The sequence below is a fragment of the Pan paniscus genome, chromosome 7, assembly GCF_029289425.2.
Source record: "Pan paniscus chromosome 7, NHGRI_mPanPan1-v2.0_pri, whole genome shotgun sequence".
Lineage (NCBI taxonomy): Eukaryota > Metazoa > Chordata > Mammalia > Primates > Hominidae > Pan > Pan paniscus.
Genome location: NC_073256.2, coordinates 45166173 through 45188427, shown reverse-complemented (window position 1 = coordinate 45188427; position 22255 = coordinate 45166173). Strand labels below are relative to the sequence as shown.

Sequence of the window (22255 nt, the reverse complement as noted above, 5' to 3'; positions counted from 1 at the left end):
GGATAGAGTCTGTGAATTTCTGACACTTGGTTTGCCACGCACCCGCAGGCTGCATCTTTGCTTAGAATTAGAATCCCGTGGCCTGGACGTAGCAGCCTGTGACATGGAGTGAAAACTCTTGAATTGGTATATTCACCAAACTGAAGCCGAGGGCTCCGTGAATGCTTGTGGAGGGGAAGTCTGGTTGGAGGCCCAAGTCAAGCAGCCACCTCCCGAACATCTCAATACAGACACACCCCTGAAACAACCACATTTTGCTTTATTAGGCGTTCCATGGTAATATAACACAGAGTTCTTAAGGAATAATAAACACGAGACTTGTTTTTTACCATAATTATTTTGCCATCAAGACAGTGGTTACAAAAAAAAAAGTACTCTTCTGGCTACACACTTTATCAGCTTTAGAACTGAAAGTTCCTCCACTCATGGGTCACAATCACAATTTCCAGGATTAAAAACCATCTATTCTTAAATCCTACACTGTTTTAGAGCATCAAGTCACTGCAGTTATTCAGTTCTGAGACACTGTCGATTTATTTTAGCATTTACATATGACATTCATTTAACAGACACACAAAGCAAGCCAACAGGTAAACATGCTTACACAGCCTGCAGAAATCGTCAGGTTTTAACTTGTTTTTTAAGAAAACAACCAAAACAACCAAAAATTACCATGACCCGGTACAGGAAAAACAGGAAGACTCAAGTGAATACTAGAGCTGCAAGTGTTTCTTAGAATTGAAACAAAAATTGTTTTTTTCCAACTTGTTCAAATTTCCTCTAAGTGCAGGTGAGAAAAAAAGCAAATATATTAAGTCAACCAATTATTTTTTTAAAAGTGCAATTTACCTTTAAAATAACAAATAAACAACAACAACAAAAAACCCAAAACCCCAACCAGATCCCCAAAGGCAAAATGTGTAGAGAGACAAGGGTGGTGATGGAATGACCTACTTTGTGATGTTTTTACGCTTTACAAAAAGCAGATTTGGTATTTAGAAAAGCCTGCAAACACAACATTGCTTAAGAGAACCTGTAAACACGTTTGGAATACAATGCAACACAAGTCAGCAAGGACAGGGGTAGGTCCAAAGGAGCCAGCTAGGGGGAAAGGTGACAGAAAAGGAGAGGGAAGGATGGAGATACGACATCGCTTGTGGTCTCTAAGGGGGCCATGTGTTTAATTTGTAAGGTTTCCTCCCCACAGGAGTTCTGATGTGATCTATCGTTCATAAAACACATTTCTCCTCTTGCAAAGTAGAATGGACTTTAAGTTTCCCAAGGATTTTTTGAGTTTATAGGGCCTCTTTCTATGTAGTGTGTCTTTAGAAATAATTGGACAAGAAAAAAATACGGTTTTTCCCCGAAAATAAAAAGCTCCCATGTGTTCTAGAATCTCAAAAGATACTTAACCAGGAAGCAGCAGGCCCTCGGGTCAGACTCCTATTAGCTTAGCACTTCTGAACTGGTGACTTTGGTTGGTTCACTCGGGTTAATGAGGCTCGGTGTTTAGGTTTGACCGTGACTTTAGCCAGAGAGCACTGCACAGAGGAAAATCTCTCCAGTTCTGCAGCCTCATACCTCTAAAGCTTCTGGGCCCTGTCTGCGGTTCCACGTGTGATACTGTGGGTGAGACGGCATGGCCCATTCCTGCACTTGGCCAGGGTCCCACACTCTAGCACACATCCTCATGATGGCAGGTGGTTAGCACCAGTCCCACATGGACCAGGATGACACAGCACTATGCTTGCAATGGCAAACGCTCAAATCCTTTAGGCGGACCCAATGACCACCATGAAATGGTAGACCTGGGAGGTGAAAAGATAACTGGGCAAGGGAGGAAAACACCGTCTCCGAGACAAGGGCTGGAGGAAACACACAGAGAGAGAGAGACAGACACGAAAATATTCATGAATTAAAAAGCTAGAGAGAGAAAGAGAGAGCGAGAGAGCGAGAGCACGCAGAAAAATGGTAAAAGACAAGAGAATCCTCAAAGGATTTAATCTGCAGCAAAATCTAGGCCAATAAAGCAAGCCTGCCCCTTTATCAACAGCTGACCCTGAAGACTACGGAATGGCAATGCGGGTGGGCATTCTGGAGCCTCTCAGGACGGACACGATGAGTTTGCCAACCACCCGGAATCAGCTGGGTGATGACGTAATTGCATCATTAGGATGTCCAGTTCAAACCCCTTGTATTAATATGGAATTAAATGTTCCAATTTAGTATTAAAAAAAAAAAAAAAAAAAGACTATCCCCGACCCCGGCCCCTCCCCAGCCCCACAAAGAAAACTTCTTAAAATTTTTAAAAAGAAAAGAAAAAGGCAGCTCTGGGCAATTCACTTTATCTTCCCTCCCCCCATGAAAAGGAAGATGCTAACGGACACTAGGAGGTTGAAGGCGAAGGAGACCCTTGCTGGGGGCTGCTTGTTCGCATGTCTAAGTGTTGGGTGTGGTTCCCTGTATGAGCTTGGTGGGTAGGCTTAGGTGTGATACCCATAGATGTAGGGAAGTGGATGAGCAAAATCAGTAACTCTTGGTGAGAGACGGGGTGCAGGGCCCCAAGGGAGACCCCATGAACTGGCTGCTCCACAGTAACTATCACAGGCTCTTTAAAAAAAAAGAAAAAAAAAAAAGGAAGGAAGAAAGAAGTCTCAGAATGTCCTCAGGTGTCCCATCCCCAGTCCCCAGTGAACGGCACAGCCCAGGAGCTCTAGCCCAGGCTGGTGATGTTGGCACGGCCACCGGGGGGCGCCACGATACGCTGGGTGGTGCGGCGGGGAATGTTGTCATCAATCTGAGCACCTGGAGGGAGAGGAGAAGAGAGGAGCGGGTGAGGGGCCAGGACAGTCACACAAGATCCTGCTTGAAGGTGAAATCTCACAGCTCAGGAGGAAAAGTGCTAGTCGCATTCTTTTTTTTTGGAGACAGCGTCTTGCTCTGTTTTCCAGACCAGAGTGCTATGGCACCATCATAGCTCACCACAGCCTCAATCTCCTGGGCTTAAGCCATCCTCCCACTCGGCCCCCTCAAGAAGCTGGGACCACAGCCACAGGCCCCCATACCTAGCTAATTTTTAAATTTTTTGTAAAGAGGGGTCTCGCTATGTTGCTGACGCTGGTCTCAAACTCCTGGGCTCAAGCAATCCTCCTACCTCTGCCTCCCAAAGTGCTGGGATAAGAGGTGTGAGCCACCCTGCCCGGCCTCACGTTCTTTGTTCTTCTCTTAAAACCTCACTGAAGTTTAGACTACAGAAAGGAGGTGGAGGCCAGGCATGGTGGCTCATGCCTGGAATCCTACTAACAGCACTTGGAGAGGCTGAGGTGAGAAGATTGCTTGAGTCCAGGAGTTTGAGAACAGTCTGGGCAACACAGTGAGAGCCTATCTCTATAAAAAAAAAAAAATTAAAAAATTAGCCAGGTGTGATGATGGAAGCCTGTAGTACCAGCTACTGGGGAGGCTGAGCTGGGAGGATCACTTGAGCCCAGGAGGTCGAGGCTGCAGTGAGCTGTGATTGCACCACTGCACTCTAGCCTGGGTACTGGGTGACACAGTGAGATACTATTATATCTCTAAAAATAAAAATAAACTTTTTAAAAAGGAGATGAGCCTAAGGTAACCAAAGAATCAGACACTGTATAAAGGTTGTTGGATCTATTACCAGAGAAAGTAAGACTATATACAAAATATCACTACATCTTAGACTCTGTCCTGTCCCCTGTTCTGATTAGTCAAATTGGCTGTGGCTTTTCTGAGGACATAGCCCTCTTCTGGCATTCTAATCCCCTAATCCTACACATAGAATCACAAGTAGGAGGAACGATGGCAGCTTATATTGGAACAGCCTTGAGAGATCAGATAACACAGACATGATTATACACGTTTTACTTACAACGAAGTAACGTTCATTATTTTTAAATGTTTTGAAAATTGGTAATCCATATATGGGACACAGGTAACTTTCTAAAAACCCATACAACCAGCAAGAAAAAAAAATTCTCACTGGTTTAACAATTTCTTTAATACGCCATAGGAATCCGTGGCCCAGGGAGCTACGAGAGTGGAATGTTCTAGTCATGGGCCAAATGAAAGACGGGAAGGAAGTTTCAAGCAAGGAAACTTAAAAATCTGAACCCTTTCCTCTCACCAAGGGGATATCACACAAATTACCCAAGCAAATACAACTAACAGTTCTCAAATGGCCCCGTTCTAAGCACTGTACATATATATTAACCCATTTAACCCTCACAACAACCTCACGGGGGAGCAACTACTATTATTGCCATTATACAGGCGAGGAGACTGAGGCACAGCCAGAGCTGAGCTCTGAAGTTAGGCTGTTGAAACTCCAGACTCCACAAGCTAAACTACAATATACTGTAGGAGAGAAGTCCTGAAATACCACAGTGTCCTTTCTTATGATGGACCTAAGAAATTGAACAAATGTCTTCTTAATATATTAGGTAAAACACAGTATGGGCATTGTGTGACACAAACTGATCTCAAGATTCTGAAACCCAACCAGTCATTAACTATGAAAATACATCTCCAGGCCAAGCTAGGCCGGGCCCGGTGGCTCACACCTGTAATCCCAGCACTTTGGGAGGCCGAGGCGGGCAGATCACCTGAAGTCAGGAGTTCTACTAGCCTGGCCAACATGGTGATACTCCGTCTCTACTAAAAATACAAAAATTAGCCAGGTATGGTGGTGCATGCCTGTAATCCCAGCTACTTGGGAGGCTGAGACATGAGAATCACTTGAACCAGGAGGTGGAGGTTGCAGTGAGCCAAGATCGTGCCACTGCACTCCAGTCTGGGTGACAGAGCGAGACCCTGTCTCAAAAAAAAGAAAAAGAAAATACATCTCCAGAGATCTGAGTCCACTGTATTTCTCACGTTGGAGAGAAAGGGAATATCATTCACTTCTATTTCTGTGTCCTTTCCAAATGCAACTGTAGCCTCGCCAGCACCAGCGAGCTGGCCCTGCAGAACTGTGCCCTCCCCAAGCCCCAACCCTACCAGACAAACTGAATCCAGACTGGTGCAGGTTCCGGACAGGTGGGGCCTGCTGCTTGGCAGGAGACGTCTTGGCCGAGGAGGCTGGAGTGACTGTCTTGGGCGTCACAGACACCTCACACACGGGTCCGTCATACAGGCCACGAGGAACCCCTCTCAGCTCAGCCAGCTGCAAAACACAAGAGTCCCCCCAGCTCAGGCCACAGCCACAGAGGATACCTCTCTAGAAACCCTCCTGGAGGGAGGATGGCCTGTGAGATCTAGGGATGGAGGGCTCTCCTTACAGACAGGTGGACAGGTGTTGTGTGGGGCCAGCTCCCACCATGCCAGGCCAAAACTCCCCACAAGGTCCAGTAACTGGTTAACTCTACAAAAACTAACACGCCTTACAATTTTCCCCCCAAGACACTTCAACTTTAAACCCTGTAAGAATCCCCTAAGCATGCTGTGAGGCGGATCTGGTATCATGTTCAAGATCTGGCCCCAAACTTTCTTTCCAATTGCATTCTCCTTTTAATTCCCTTATAGCTCCATCTCTTTCCTGCTTCACATGCCCTGAATACACTGTACATTTTCTATGCTCATGATACTCTTATCAAATTCCCTCGTCTCCCTTCTTTGACTTGACAGACTCCTACTTAACCTTCAAAGCCCAACTCAAAATGTCCTCTCCCCATGACACTCTCCCCAGCTATGGGCAGTGGCTCCCTCCTCTGGGTCCTTACTCCACACTCCTTATCATAGCATATACCATGATCTCACTTTGCTAGGGCTCTCTGTGGACACGCCTGACTCCTTCTCCAGTATTTTAAATGCCAGGAATAAAAAATTCAGGCTCCCTCTTATCCCTGGAATCCACTAAATTCATCTTAATATTCTGTCTCAAGGTGCTTAATAAATGTTTGCGGCCTTGAACTTAATTCGTGATTTAACAAAAAATTCATCAGAACAAAACTACTCACCCTGCTCCTTGCCTTGATACGCTTATAAACAAAATCAGGGAAGGGCTTCCGGGGAATGTAGCGTCCAGAGCCTTCGGTGACATGCAGGGTGCCGTCCTCCAGGACAATCTTCCCCTGGCTGATGACCACCAGTGGGGAGCCGCGGCACTCCATGCCTTCAAAGATGTTGTACTCGAGAGACTGAGAAGAAGGCACAGTAAACTCTAGAACAGGCCACTCTGGCTGGACTCAATCCACCCGGCAGCACCCACTGCCCCAACCCCACAGAGACAAAAGAGAGACTCAGAGACAGGGATCCTGTCCCAACTGGGCACCCCAGCAGGCACTTACTTGCTGTGTCTCCATTTCCCTGTCTAGAATATGAAATAACTTTTTCTACCTCTCCACATTAGAAAGAAAAATAATTAAACAGAATAATTGTGTGAAAAGGGTGCATGTGTGTAAATGCTACACAAATATAAAGAAAATGATTCCTCCTATTAACAGAGACTGTGTTCCCACCATCTCCAGCTCCATTCCGGTTGAATTCCAAAGGCCTTCTCTGACCAAGTTCTAAATTTAATCTTGAAATGAGCCATCCACAAGTAGGTTTTCCCACTGGCTAGCCTGGTTTTCCAGTCTGTTTGCGGTGTGGTTAAACTGAAGTCCCTAAATGAAAGGATTGTGGTCACTGAAGAGACATGCCTCCGATAAAATGATTGAGGGCTAGTTAATTTCCAGAACAATGTAGCTATGTAGCTATCCTTCTGGTTTCAAGTTTTTCCGGGTCAAACAGAGACACATCTGTGTGCCCTCTTGGAAAATAGGTGGGGTCTCCATATGGATGTGAGTTTGTGGTTGGTAATGAAGCAACAGAACACAGGAGTCATTGCACCCTGACATCAAAAACTCCATCCTGCAGCTTCTGCTAACCCAGTGCTACTTCCCAGATCCCAAATGCCTCCTGCTTCTTCCTGCCTGTTTGGTTCACGGGGACCAATGGCTGTGGCTGAGTCTGGACTAGAGGATTAATAGGTTGCTCCAACCATAAAAAGCACCCTGGGCTTCTGGGAAAGTTCAGACCAGGTTATCAGCACTCAGGGAGCTGGCCTCTGAACAGAGAGCTGTGCTAGCACCCTGCAGTTCAAGATGACATTTCTGCTTAGTGCAGCGGCTGGTAACACGGATTCGGCCAGCTCAGCAGCTCACATCGGGCATGTAAATGCACAATGCCCCGCATACAATGTTGGGTGAAAACAACCACGAGGGCTGTCAGTACATTGCTCTGAGTCTCAAAGCAGTCATGCAGAAGCTACCAAAGGAACCATAGCAGAGAGGCGCCAGCAGGGAGGGAAGAGGACTCTGCACTTGGATTACTGAGACCCAAGACTTAAAATTGTCTTTCATCAATTCTAAGACACTCATCCCTGAAGTCAGAATGTGTCTTATAGCAGCCAGAGCCACGCGGGTACTGCCAGCCTAGACTAAAGCCAAGTTCTTCTAGGGGGATATGGGTTTGTTTGTGCCACTGGGTTGGGGGACAACCCCACTGAGGGCATTTTACAGTAAATTCTCAGCTTGACATTGTTCTGGACCACACAGGCGGCATGCATTCAGACCACAAGGCTGGACAAGCACCCACTTCCAGTTCCAATTCTTGGGGGAGACATTTTTCCCTCTTGGCAACCAATGCCAAGGTCGAGGCCTGCGAGATTTTCTGCCACCCCTGTCTGCACAGCAGATGGTCTCCCCAGAGATGCCATAATAAGCACACGCTGGCCCCTGGTGGCCCAGTCTCCTATGAGACTCCTCGTCTTGGGCATGTTTTCTTTCATCGTGGTACATAACCTAATGGAATATCTTAAAATCAATGGCATCTCAGATACGGTAAAATCCAGAAGTTGTGTGACTCTGGGGAGATTGCTTTAATCCTGTCTCAGCTTCAGTTTCTTCATCTGCACCCTCCCGAGGCGTATGTGAAGATGACAATACAAAAAGCCTCATCCCTGGTCGTCTCAGAAACAACCTTTGAAAGGGTGTGAGTCACCCTTTAAGGCCTGGATCACTCCACAGCTAACAGTTTATGCCCTGACAACCTCCTCTTGTGCCCTACTGGGTAGAGTATGGGCGCAGCCTCGGCCATGGAGACATCTGCCCTGGGTTCACACCCCAGGTATGCCATTCACCAGCTATGTGACTTTGGATGCATCCCTCACACCCCTGAGCCTCCACCTCCTCATCTGTGAGGGGTAAGTAGGTCCCCCTTTGCAGGACTCATGTGAGAATCAAATGAAATAAAATGAACAAAAGCATCTAGCTCACTATTTGGCTCACAGTAGGCATTTAGAAAATCTTCACTCATTCACTGTCTGGCTCTTTATTGCACTTTGCTAACACTTGCCAGCCCTGTAGCATCCAAGATCTCACACAATGCATGCGTTGAGTCTTGTTGCTTATAAATGAGCACCTAGAAGACCTCTGGGGCCATCTATCATTTTTAAAAGATGGAAGAACCAGCCCCATGACTCTCAGTGACTTAACATTGACAAGTCCAAGGGTCAGATCACAATTCCCAGATACTCAGAGCCTACTCTCCATCAAACCATGATGCAGGGAGGCTTCCTCACTCACCATGCATAGACATTTTTAACCTACATCCACACAGGCTCCCTAAAATTACTCATCGGGCCAGATGCCTGGAAAATCCAAGCAAAGGCTTAGCAACAGGGCTGTCGATAATAGTTAGCTAGATGCTCCGAATTAAAGCTAATTAGCCTCATGGTAGGAAACACTGTACTATGCAGGGAAAGTCTCCTAGTTGCATTTTCCCAGAAGATGAACGAACAGGCACATGCTTAGTGCTCGCTCTTTAAAACAGGTGGGGATGGAAAAGCACCGCTTTGAAAGTCAACATTTCTTCCATAGGTCACCTGGAGGTAAAAGCAGGGTAGGTTGGGGTGAAAATGTCTGGAGGGCAGAATCTGTCTTCCCAAATCTTCACTCCTTCCCACTGTCTCTTCTTCTAGGTTAAGAACTCCAAATGCAAGTTCCCCAGCTAGGTCATTTGTGTCTTAAATAACGAGCCCAGCCAGCCATTTATAGCACCTCTGGGGGAAGCAACCTTGCAAGAGAGGGGAAGCATTTTCCCCGTCTAAGCCTGACCAAGAGGCTGCATATGCAGTCTGGCAGGGAAGAGTCCTGAACAATTTTGGGTTCTAATTCTGGCTCAACCACAAAATCGCTATGTAACATTAGACTGGTCACTTAAGCTCTCTAAGCCTCCGTTTATTTATTTTCCCAAATTGGGATAATAATACCAGTCCCTTTATTGAGAAGGTCAAATGAAAGAGTCAATGAGAATGTGAAGTTACAGGCACACGAATAGGGAGGTTCATGGGGCAGGGCCCTAGGATCCCTGACCATAAAATAGCCAGTCAGGACACCCAAGAAGTCATGATCTGAGCTGTAAGGGGCGCGATCATAAGGCTGCGCTGCCAGGCTGAGCCAGTGAGTGGTGGTGGGGGAGGGAGAAAGACAGCTTTAAACACAGACTTGAACAGTCTTCTGAGAAACACCCACCACCCTGGTCCTCACAGGTGGCAGAAGCCAGAGCTGAGCCTGAGCCCATTGCAGCCCAAACACCTCTGTGTGTGCAAATGAGAAAGGACTGGGACAGGGCAAAGTCCCAGGGTTGTCCCAGAGAAATGCCAGAAACCTGCCCTAAGCTGTCGTGGCGTGTGGGGGAGGTGTCAGTGCTTGCTGGCCTGAGCTGTCTTCAAGATTCAAATGAGTTCCTGACATGAAACGCTTCTGCCCGAGGCCCATTTCTTTCCCAAAGCTCTCCCTCTGGGCATATTCCTTCAGTTTTTCTGCCTATACCATATTGCTTGTGAGGAATCGGCAGTGTCTAACAACTCTGCTTAATGTCTGCTGACCTCACAGAATCACAGGACACTTGGAGACCTCGTCTGAACCCCTCACTCTCAGCTGAGGAGCCTAAGACATTAACAGACTTGCCCTGGGTCCTGTTAACAAGAGAGGACATCTCTAAGCTCTAAAGCCCAGACCCAGAGGGAAGAGATACCCAAAGCGGCAGATCCTAAAACAACAATCAAATGGCTGGGGGGTACTTCTGTTAGGGAGAAGTCAGTCAATCAATTCCTTTAAGATAATAAGAATGGCTGTCATCCAGTTTTCTGCATGGATACTGGCCTGAGAAAACAATGGCTTAAGAGGATCAAAGTCCCCAGTGGGCATCTCAGGAGAGGACATCTCACTGCTTCATTGAGGTCCCTTGCACCAAGTACTGCCATGAGAAGTGCTGTGCCAACCTATGAAAACGGAGCAGTGCCTGACTTCTGGAAGCTTTGCACATCCTGACATCACTTTAGAGGCTCTAAAGGTCTATAGATAGAGAGGCTGTGGTATTCCAAAATGATTATGAGAGTAACAATCTTATTGACCTCACTAAAGAAAATGAAATAACTATTCTTTTCCCAGCAAATTGCAAATCATAACATCCTCAGTCGAGCGCATTCCCATCACAGCAAGTTCTTTTTAGAAACCCTGGGGCTCTCCCTCCGTCTGTGTCTCTGTGACTGTAATTCGTTTGGATGGGGTCTGCACAGTTAACAGGTCTTACGCTGTTGTGCGTCTTGGCAGAGATGGTTTTAACGCTGTCGGGGTCCCAGATGACCAGGTCGGCATCGGATCCCACAGCAATGCGGCCTTTCCGGGGGTAAAGGTTGAAGACTTTGGCTGCATTGGTGCTGGTCACAGCCACAAACTGGTTCTCATCCATCTTCCCAGTGACCTGAGGGAGACAGCATAGGTGTGCACAGGAGGCACACAGCAGAAACGAGTTAAAAAGTTACTTTTCAATAACAGACTATTGATACACACGACAGCTTAGATGGATGTCAAGAGCGTTGTGCCAAGTGAAACACAAACCGTCTCAAAGGTCACACATTGTATGACTCCATTTTTATAACATTCTCCAAATAACAAAATGGTAGAGATGGAGAACAGAGGAGGGGCTAGACGGGTTCTTCCAGGGTTAGGGAGGGTGGAGGGGAGGAGCAGCAAGAGGTTGGTCTCTGAAATGCTGGACTAGACCTGCATCTTGATTGTGGTGATGGTCACATGACTCCACAGGTGGCCACATAGCCTAGAGCTATACCCACACATTGTGACACTGTCAGTGTCCTGGTTTTGATATTGTTCTACATTTATATAAGATGTAACCATGAGGGAAACTGGGTGAAGGGTACCCGGGACCTCTCTCTGTACTATCTTTGCAACTGCTTCTTAATCTATAATTATTTCAAAACAAAAAAAAATTCGTTTAATTTGCAGGGGTGGCAATCCCTCTTTAGGAAATATCATTTGGCCCAATTGGCTGTCCTTTTCAACAAAATACAGCCACAGATCTAGGCTTCCTTTTTTTTTTTAATCTTTTTTTTTGAGACAGGGTCTTGCTGTCATTGAGGCTAGAGTGCAGTAGAGTGATCACAGCTCACTGCAGCCTTGGCCTCTCAGGCTCAAGCAATCCTCCTCTTTCAGCCTCTTGAGTAGCTGGGAAGACAGGCATGCACCACCATACCAGGCTAATTTTTTTTTAAGAGACAGATCTCACTATGTTGGCCAGCTGGGCTCGAAGTCCTGGGCTCAAGCAACTCACTCTCCCAAAGTGCTGGGATTTCAGGCATTAGCCACCATGCCTGGCCAGATGGCATCTTCTAGTCTAGCCAACCTAGAAGTCTCCGCCCCACATCTGGTTTTAGGTGCCAATCACATTTCCTCAAGTGCTTCCCCTCCCAAACCCACTCTAAATCCAGTAAAAAACTGGGCAAAGGAAATAAGCTGGTATTAAGAGGGAGAAGAAAGTACAAATGGCCACTAAGCATAGGAAAAAATTTTCACTCTAATCAGTAATTGAATAAATTAAATGTAAAACAATGAGACACAAAATTCACCTATCAAATCAGCAAACAATGGATCTTTGCTGATGACAGCCAGGTGGTAGAAGACACTGGGGAATGACATATATTGGTGGTAGCGTATAAAGCAGTACAAACTTTCTGGAAGGAACTTTGACAATATGTATCAAAAATGTTAAAAATATATGCATCCTTTGACCCAGCAATGCCACTTGTAGAAATTTCTCCTACAAACATAATCAAGAATGTGTCTATTACAAAAATGTCATTCAAGTTTAAAAAAAAAAAAAACCAGAAACAACATAAATGCTCAACCAAAGACATAAATATGGCTGGGCGTCGTGGCTCACACCTGTAATCCCAGCACTTTGGGAGGCTGAGGTGGGTGGATCACCTGAGGTCAGGAGTTTGAAACCAGCTTGGCCAACATGGCAAAACGCCGTCTCTACTAAAAATACCAAAATTAGCCGGGCATGGTGGCAGGCACCTGTAATCCCAGCTACTCAGGAGGCTGAAGCAAGAGAATTGCGTGAACCCGGGAGGCGGACGTTGCAGTGAGCCAACATCACGCCATTGCACTCCAGCCTGGGGGGAAAGAGTGAAACTGTCTCCCCCAGCCAAAAAAAAAAAGAATTATAAATGAGTCCTGGCCAGGCATGGTGGTTCACGTCTGTAATGCCAGCACTTTGGGAGGTCAAGGCAGGTGGATCACCTGAGGTCAGGAGTTTGAGACCAGCCTGGCCAATATGGTGAAACCCTGTCTCTACTAAAAATACAAAAATCAGCTGGGTGTGGTGGCATACGCCTGTAATCTCAGCTACTCAGGGGGCTGAGGCAGGAGAATCTCTTGAACCCGCGAGACGGAGGTTGCAGTGAGCTGAGATCGCACCACTGCACTCCAGAGTGAGACTCCATCTCAAAAAAATAAATAAATAAATGAGTCCCAGTTTAGCATTCACATGGAAGAGTCTGTTATTACAAATCAACTTTTTCAAGTATATTTAAGCAGGTGGAGATATTTCCATGATATAATTTTTTTAAAAAAAGACTACAAAATAGTATGTATGATGCCAATATTATTGTTATTATTATTTTTTTTTGAGACAGGGTCTCACTGTGTCGCCTAGTCTGGAGTGCAGTGGCCCAGTCATGGCTCACTGCAGCCTCAACCTCCCAAGGCTCAGGTGATCCTCCTGCCTCCCCCACACCGAGTAGCTGGGACTACAGGCACCCGCCACCATGCCCCACTAATTTTTGTATTTTTAGTAGAGACAGGGTTTTGCCATGTTGCCAGACTGGTCTTGAACTCCTGGGCTCAAATAATTCACCCACCTCGGCCTCCCAAAATGCTGGGATTATAGGCATGAACCTGGGAGTGGGCCCAGCTGTATGATGCCAATATTATTTACACACTCACACATGTCACATATACACGTGTGTGCCTGTGTAGTAGCAAAAAATGGAAAGACATTTGCCAAAATGTTAACTGTAGTTATATCTGAAACACAGTGACTTTTATTTACTTCCTTATTCTTCTGGAAATAAGGATATATTCTTCATATAATCTAAACAATTCACTAAAAAACAGAAAACCTATTCTGTTAATATATTTTAAAACACTAAAATGAAAAAGCCCAAAGATCCTCTAAAGGTCAGTGTATGTTCATAGCAGGCCTACTGGAAGCTGGCAGTAGAAGACATGCTAAGTCCAGAGAGCCCTAAAAGACACTTTTAAGGAAATTGAGCCCATTTCCAAGAGTAAAAGAGGATTAACTGAGTAAGTCACCTGGTTGCTAAGGAAGTTTGTTCCTGACTGACCCAGAGTCACATCTAAAGCTGTGTAGGTTTTCAGTCTTTACTGCTCCGTTGATGATAATGATAAGAAATACACAGGTAGGCCAGGCGTGGTGGCTCACACCTGTAATCCCAGCACTTTGGGAGGCCAAGGCATTGCTTAAACCCGGGAACTCGAGACCAGCCTGGGCAACATAGTGAGACGCCCATCTCCACAAAAAAAAAAAAAAAAATTAGCCAGGCATGGTGGTCTGAGCCTGTGGTCCTAGCTACTCAGGAGACTGAGGTGGGAGGATCACCTGAGCCCAGGAGTTTGAGGCTACAGTGAGCTATGATTGTACCACTGCACTCCAGCCTGGTGACAGAGCAAGACCTTGTCTGAAAAAAATTTAAAAATTGTTTTAAAAAGAAATATATATGTAATATTTAGGAAGAAACGACCTATTAGAAGAGGTCTTAGATTTCCAACCCTCAGAAATATTGTCATATAAGTACTGGCTTCTAGGATGTCCTCCACTGTCTGTCATTTCAAGGCCTCCATGAGCCCCATGGCCCCCAGATGAGGAGGACAAGGAAGGCTGAGAGCCACCAAGGAGTGAGGCCATCGCTCCTTACCACAGCCTTATCCCAGATGACGGACATCCGCTCCTCAGTGCCATTGGTGCCCTCCGGAATCAGGGTGAAGTTGTCCTTTCCTACAGCCTTCTGGGCAGTGTTAAACGTGCAATGGGCACTGCCCGTGACCTGGAGGTCTCCACTGCAAAGAAAATACATAATGTGGTGCTGCGGCTTCATCAAGATGCTGTGTGCCTACACCTATTTGGTGGGCTGTCTCATGAATGGCATCGCACCAACCCGAGTGGAGTCCTTTTGACGCCTCCTCTCCCTTCTTGGCTTGACTTTCAACATGGCCCAGGTTTTTATCCAGAATCCCCTCCCAAAATGGTGCTAGAATGACAATTCCCTGTACGCATGTAGTCAACCTAGTTTGGTGAACAAGGGTCTCCCAGTTTTATGGGTGCTCTTGGCCACCATGTTGTTTTCGCCTAACGGGTCAGTCTGGTCTGTAGAAAGACAGAATGTGAAGTGTGAACAAGTCGCCAGGACTCACCAGGACAGCAAGGAGTTGAGAAAGTCTGGAGTGGTTGGATCAGGGCTCAAGGGTGGGGAGGTGACAAAGGCAGCAGCCTTGGCCCAGTTCTTGCTCCAGTAATGGGAGCCGTCCGTTCCCAAGCTGGCAGTGATGGGCTCGCCATACACCACAGTTCCTGACAAACAGAACACACAAGGTTCAGTCCAACACAATGCAGGGGGAAGGGAACCACCCCTATGAGGAGCCACTGCCTGCCCAGCAGCACCCAGTGCACTCACTATCCCTTTATAGGAAATATCAGGCTCGTCTCGCAGATGAGGAAACTGAGACTTCGAGAAATTCAGTACCTCTGCCAGCCTGTCATGAGCTCCCCAAGATTCCACCTTCAGCCCCTGCTCTTCAAACAACACACCCTCCCTATAGGATCCCAGACATCCTGAAGGCTTCTGTCTCCTACGTTGCTGATTTTCAATTCTATTAATCTCCTGCTCGGATGGTGTCCAGGCATCCAGTCCCAGGTGCCATCTGGACTGTTCTTTATGCATGGCCTATGGCACCTCAAATTTAACCTTCCTGTTCATTCACACAATCTTTTCACAATTCCTAGCCCTTCACAGTGTCTAGCTCTGACTAAAGGTCTGCGGGAGGAAATCACACATGACATCACCAGGGTGAAGTATTTCAGGGCAAATACATAACCCCCCAGATATCCTCAAGAGACAGCCTGGATCCCTGAGTCACTGCCTGGAAGAAGCTGTCCGTTACAGCCACCATCTTCACAGCTGACTCTGTGAGAGAGAAACAAACTGGACATTATGCCACTGGGATTTCAGAGTTTCTGGAAGCCTAGCTTAACTATATTAATGCAATGTCCAAGACAAACATCAACTCCCTGATGCTCAGATCATGTCCTCTTCTCTGTCCATTCAGATGTAAACCAGAAAGTTGAGACTCATGTACATTCGCTGAATGCCAATACCTTAGTGCCTTCAATACAATCGTTCCTTAAATCAGGCCCTCATCATCTCTCGCCAGCTCATTCCAACAGAGCCTCCCAATTGAACCTTAGATTTACGTTTGCTCTCCCAACCCCGCTTCCTACCTCTCCATTCATTCCGCATGACACTTCCAGAGTGATCTACTATAATATAATCTTTCCATGGCATTCTCTTGCATAAAATCTTCCAAAGGAGCCCTTCTGCATTCAAGGACTTAAAAGAAAATCCTCCTCACCGAAGCATCAGATGCTCTTCACTACTGGAAGCTGATCTCCTCCTTTAACATCGTCCAAAACACAACTCGGGTCTCACACCCTTCAGCTGAGAATCCCATCCTCCCCTCCAGTCATTGCCCAGTTCTGAATTTTTGACTTTCCACCTGATGGAGACATCTTGAAGATCATTTACCTGCCTGCACATAGTAGGCACTCCAAAAACGTGTGTTAAATTGATTAAATGGTCTAATATGTTATTAATTAAAGGCATCCAAGCTGGAATTTGATCCCAGGTCAGCTGAATTCATCTCTCACTAGCTCCCCCCAGCACAGGGCTAACTCCCACCCCACAACAATGCAGCCAAGCTTCTCTACTTCCCCAAACACAGGGCCCTCAAGGGCAAACACACCACAGTCAGGAATGTGTTTTCCTTCCTCTCCACAGCCTTTCCGAAGGCCTTATCACTTGATGATACACCACAACACCCTCCCTGTCGGCCACTCTGAGAGCTGGCTCTGCACAGCTGCCCCCTCCTGCCTCAGGAATTTCACAAAGGACTCGCTGTTCAGCTGGGGAGTGCTGGAGGCCACAGCAGGCAGCTCACTCCAGGCCACCAGCAACCACGCCCCCACCCCCAGCAGGAGGGAGGACTCCAAACCCAGGGAAACCTCCTCCAGAAGGAAGCCCCGAGGAAGAAAAGGGCCAGTGCTAGGTGCTCGGAAGGCCTAGGAGGGTCCCCTTGGCTCCTGGCCCGCTCAAAGCCTCCCATGCAGAAGCTGGCGCAAAGAGCTATCAAGGTGGCTGCACAAACCACTCCGGTTCATCCCAAAGTGGAAAAACACCACATAATGAGAAGGCCTTGGCTGCTGCCAAAGACCTTTATAAAATGCAAATGGCTGGGCAGGACCCAGCAGCAGTCATCAGTTCTCAAAGGATCTCTCTGGCTCCCCGCTTTTGGTTCAAGGATCAAACAGATCTGGTTAAGCAAAACTCTCCTGACCCAGCCAGGCCTGGAGGTCCCGCTGGCCACAGTCCATCTAAGCACAAAGGTGAGGGCTGTGTAAGTCACAGGAAAACAAGGGATGCGTGGCCCTAAAGGCTTCCTGCTTTTGTCCACATGAAGAAGTTCATGAGAGCAGAGGCACTTGGAGATAAAGAATGGCTGGGTAGTCTCTGAAAATCCCTGGACACGCATAAACATTTTCCTGAGTTTCCTGTAACTTGCCGACGCTCATCCTCTCCCCGTGCCTGCTCCTCGGCCCTGCCTCTAGAAACTTAAGTACAAGGAGGGGCTGGTTCTTGGAAAGTGGCCTGAATACCATGGGGATGAATGCTGCTGACCACAGGCTTATCTCTCCCTGCGAAACACGACTCAGCTTGGGGTGGGGAGCTGCTCTATGAGGAGCTGGATTCCCCTTCTCTCTGCACAGGAATATCTACCTCACTTCAAGAGAATGAACTTGGCCTTCCGCCTCTAGAAAACCCAAAATGGGGTCTGAGCTCTCAACGCCACTGCCGAGCAGAACCTGCCTCTTTAGACAAAGGCTGAGTGGACTTCTGGGCCACAGCTAAGCAAAGATAGGGACATTCAGGGGCAGGGGCAGTGGATGCCAGGGGAGGGATGGAGCCATCCTGTGGTTCATTTCTACTTTGCTCTGTTCAACTTCCCTCAGGGATTCAGAGGTCCTTGCTGTCTTTTGGATTTTCTTTCTTTCTTAGCCCAGAATCGGGGACAGGAGTTTAGCCATCATGTTCCAGGCCTCTACCTCCACAAGAGTATGATCTATACATAGAGTCTCTGCCTCCCATCCCCAGTGGTCTGGAGCTCCCAACCCAGGGCTCCCCTCCTGGGTCTATAAACATTCACAGGAGGGCGCTGTGGATGCACTTCCGGAGCTCAGCCAGGCCACAGACACCCTTGAACTGCATGCCAGAAATAATTACCACTAATAATAATAAACCACAAAACGGGCTTAATTGGCCCTTCTGCACTTCTCTAAATACACTGCTGATGCTATCTGGGTGCCCGTTAGACCTTCGTGATTTTCTTCTCCAGGTAAAGTCTAAACTGAAGGATGTGACCAAGCCAGCCTCTGGCAGGCTCTCTATAAGGCCAAGAACTGCAGGGGATGGGAGCTAGTGCTTATTTACAACCAGTCTGGGGCCCGTGTGCATTCATGAAGAATAAATGGAAGGCTGCAGTTTAAACATGCTTGATAGCTCCCAGCTCCAGCAGTCATTTCCCATGGACGAGAAGCAGGAGAACAAATCCAAAGTGGGAACTGTGGGAAATCAGCATCTGTAGCTCCATATGCAGCCAGCAAAGCACAGTGAAAACCAACTGGGATGGACAGACAGACCAACAGTTACACACGCTCTCACCATTCTCCTTTGCCTTTCCAAGAATTCATGCCAGACCCTAACAAACAGCCTGGGGACTGTGCTGTCAGGTTTTCGTAGCAAGAGTGGTTCTAGAAGAACATCATCTTAAAAATGAGTTTTCTGAATGGGTTCTGAGGTTTCTGAAATTCGTTCTCAAATCTGATTGGGTTTAAAGGCACTAATGATTCTACGTCCAGTAGTAAAAAGAGGAGAGTACAGGGCATGATGGGACAATAGAGATACAGAAAATATTATTAAATACTCCCAAAGGCTTCTAAGAGGCAAGGTTCTAGGTGGGTGTGTAGCAGATACCTTAAACATTTTTGTAAAATTAACAAGTATAACGAGGGCGGTTGGTTGCTCCTAATTGTACTAGACAAAGTGGGGGGAAAAAAGAAGAATGAATTCAGGGATTCAAATTCCCAGCTCAAGCACCACATGAATGAATCAAAAGTTTCTATGTCTGCCCTTATGTCCCATAGATGCAGAGCTGAGATGGCTGAAAACCAGAAGTAGGATCTCATCCTGGCAGTGGCTGAATTACAATGCAAATTGAATTCCCAACCTTGCAGAGCATCTGCCGTTAAAGTGAGGGCATAGATTGGGAAGGAATTCTGCCTTTGGACTCCAATGCCAACATCAGCTCTTCCTTGGTTCTCCAGTCTGTGGCCTGATCTGCAGATTTCAGACTTGCCATCCCCACAATCGTGTGAGTTGATTCCTTCAATATAATTCTTTAAAATAAATCTTCCCCCTTTCTCTACTGTCCTCTCTCCTCTCTCATCCCCCTTTTCTGTTCAAGATTGCAACATCAAGCATAAGCTTAACTAAGGACTCATCCCCAAGCTGAGGTGGTCCTCACAGGCCCTGCGACCATGTGCTTCTCATAACGTTTGAGTCACTCCTATTGACCCACAGGACATAAGAGGTCTTATCTCAAATTGAGGTTCCCAGGGTTTAATGTCCTGAATGTTTCTGCACCCGGGTTATGGGAGAGGGGTGAGGAGGAGGACGGAAAAGAATGTCCAGCAGATGAGGTCATCAGGCACTGCCCACGGCCACCACTCACACATGGAAGGCATCAGCAGTCATGCTGGATTTCACACATGGACAAAATGTGGTCAGAGGGAGCCCATTCTAGAGGAGAAATCCCCACAAGGGGCCCTCCATGGAAAGAGAGGTGGCCAGGAGCCTGGAATCATGGTTTCTAATTCCCACAGGCTACATGAACCAGGGCAAGATTTTCAATTTCTGCACTTCTACTTCTTCCGTGAAATGAGCCTATTAAGTTGATCAATGTCTAAGTTCTTTTCAAGAGTAAAAATGCCCCCAGGTCATCTGGTCCTGGCTCTGTGTTCATTGCCTCAGCTGCCAAATTGGGTTGATGACACACCACTCCCCGGCTGAACACGCCATCCTGCTGAACAGCCACAGAGCGGCTGATGGAAGCAGCGTGTCTCTCAGCGTGTCTCTCAGGGAAGGCAGGATGCAGTCGTGCTGGCTCAAGCAGGCACGTGAAAACAGTTCTCACTCGTTTCACCTCATATCCTCACTTCCCCGAACTTCTCTTGTCTTAGATTCTGGACCAGCAGGTCTCGGCTGGGGAGGTTCATGTGGATCACTAAGAGAAGGAGACATTACTACTCCTCCCAGGGCAGGATTATCATTTTTCAAAGCTCACATTTATAGCAAAATTTCGAGTCTGCTTACGCAGCCTGACCTCTCTGAGACTCCCTTCTGGGCTCAACCTCTCCTGACTTGTACCCCTTTTGTAGCCCCGACCACCTCCCAACGGGACTTTCCACTCAGCATCCTTCCCCTGCAAGTCGAGGAGCTAACTGTGGTTGGGACCATTTCTTTTCCTGGTACACAGGCCTGAAGTATCACATCATGAAAGTGCATTCAATGAATTCAGAATCTCTCCATTCACAGAGGAAGAAATGCAGCATCCGAAAGGGGGCTGCAGCAGTGCCCACACTTGCCTCAGGGGGCCAGAAGAACCCACCTGAAGTGGACAAACAATTCTGAGCAGAAAACCCTTGTCCAGGGTCAGCAGGCATCTTTACTCTGCTATCCTCGCAAGCTCAAGGTTAGACCAGCCCCTTCATCCTGTAGCCACAATAACTGGTCACGCTTCTCGTCTCCATCTTTACCTGCAATATCTCACGTACACATCATCATCACCCGGTGAGATGAGTCATGGTTACTATCCTCCCCTTGCAGATGGCAAAAGGACATGTGGAGATGATGAGGAAGCACCCAGCATCACGTGGCTGGTGTACAGTGGAGCTGGGGTTTGATCCAAGAATGAATACTGATCCTGGAGAGCAAACAATTAATACTCCCTTACAGAGCTTTCCTTCTTTGTCATTTGGGAATCCTTGTGTGTACATTACCCATATCTCTGCTGGGTGTCAGGCCACTGTTTCAATCAGGATTCTTAAGGAACTAAGCCCCAACAGACACAGGTCACAAGCATCACCGTATTAAAATAATCTCAAAGCATGAAGGTAAGTCAGTCAAACATTAACACGGATATTTGTGGCCTCAAGTTAGATGCCTGACAGTCAAGCCCCAATTCCACTATACATGAGCTCTGAGCTTCAGTTTACTCAGCTGCAAAGTAAAACAAAATATAAAAATTCCTGCCAGGGCTGCCTCCCAAAGTTGCTAGGAAGTTCCAGCAAGATGGGAAAGAGCCTAAGAGCCTAGGAAGTTAGCTAGGACTTCTCATTCCTGCTCATTAGCACCTGAATGCACTGGAAATTCCTTTCTGGCAGCTCAGGTTTGTCTAAAGCTCAGGCTTTCACAGATTAATGGGTAACAGTTTGAATGCAAATGCCATCCTGGGAACCATGGTGTGGGCACATTTGGACTCACACTCAGAAGGCTCTGGAAGGGAACAGACTAAAGTCCCCTCCTACTGCTCACCCCATAAGACACACAGCGTGTCAAGGTTATAAAGACAATAGGGGTGGCCAGGTGCAGTGGCTCATGCCTGTAATCCCAGTATTTTGAGAGACCGAGGCGGGCAGATCACCTGAGGTCAGGAGCTCCAGACCAGCCTGGTCAACATGGTGAAACCCCGTCTCTACTAAAAATATAAAAATTAGATGGGTGTGATGGGGGGATGCCTGTAATCCCAGCAACTAAGGAGGCTGAGGCGGGAGAATCGCTTGAGTCCAGGAGGCGGAGACTGCAGTGAGCTGAGATGGCACCACTGCACGCCTGCCTGGGCGACAGAGTGAGACTCCATCTCAAAAATAAAAATAAAAATAAATTAAAAAAACAACAACGGGGGTTACCAGGCACTGAGTTGGGGTGCTAGGTCCAAACTGGGCACTGCAACAACACACTCCAGCTCCGCAACTCCACGTGAGAAGAACCCTGAGGGACAGAGAGGAGGAGGCCTGCGGCAGGGCTGGCCCACGACTCCACCTCCCCCAACTAAAGTCTGGGACACGTAGGACCCCTCCGTCTTCTCATTTGGACAGGTATGTGTTTGAATATGAAGTAAACTTTAGACAAGGTCTCTATCCAAAATTACGCTGAAATGTTAGCCTAACTCACGTATCATCATCATCTAGGTACAGCGCAGTAGTAAAACACAGAAAATAAGCCGTCTCATTCTTTCCCCCTTTCAGACACTATGCCAACCATCCCCACACTACGTGGGGGCAGCGGTGCTGTGGCCGGCCTTCCGTACAGAGGCTGATTCCCACAAATGCGCTGCCTTCTTGCAAATGCGTGTCTGGGTGGCCCAAGGCCACCGATTCCATCGTCATCCACAATATCTCCTAGAAAACAACTCAAAGCTCATTCTGAGTAGGTTACATTATTTTAGGTGAATGCTCTTATTGCTAAAAGGCAATTCCT

General features: G+C 47.2%; 1 protein-coding gene across 3 annotated transcripts in view; it reads right to left on the bottom strand.

Moving 5' to 3' along the window:
- Positions 1-239: 239 nt before the first annotated feature.
- Positions 240-22255, bottom strand: part of DPYSL2 (dihydropyrimidinase like 2) — a 140731-nt gene continuing 118715 nt past the window's right edge. For all 3 annotated transcript variants that reach the window (XM_003823552.6, XM_003823551.5, XM_057302992.2), the window contains exons 9-14: positions 14802-14958; positions 14306-14447; positions 10600-10770; positions 5979-6158; positions 5020-5185; positions 240-2805 (exon numbers count right to left, since the gene is read on the bottom strand). In XM_003823552.6, the coding sequence (XP_003823600.1) occupies positions 2714-2805; positions 5020-5185; positions 5979-6158; positions 10600-10770; positions 14306-14447; positions 14802-14958 (908 nt within the window). In that variant the 3' untranslated portion in view covers positions 240-2713. The remainder of the gene's footprint in view (positions 2806-5019; positions 5186-5978; positions 6159-10599; positions 10771-14305; positions 14448-14801; positions 14959-22255) is intronic.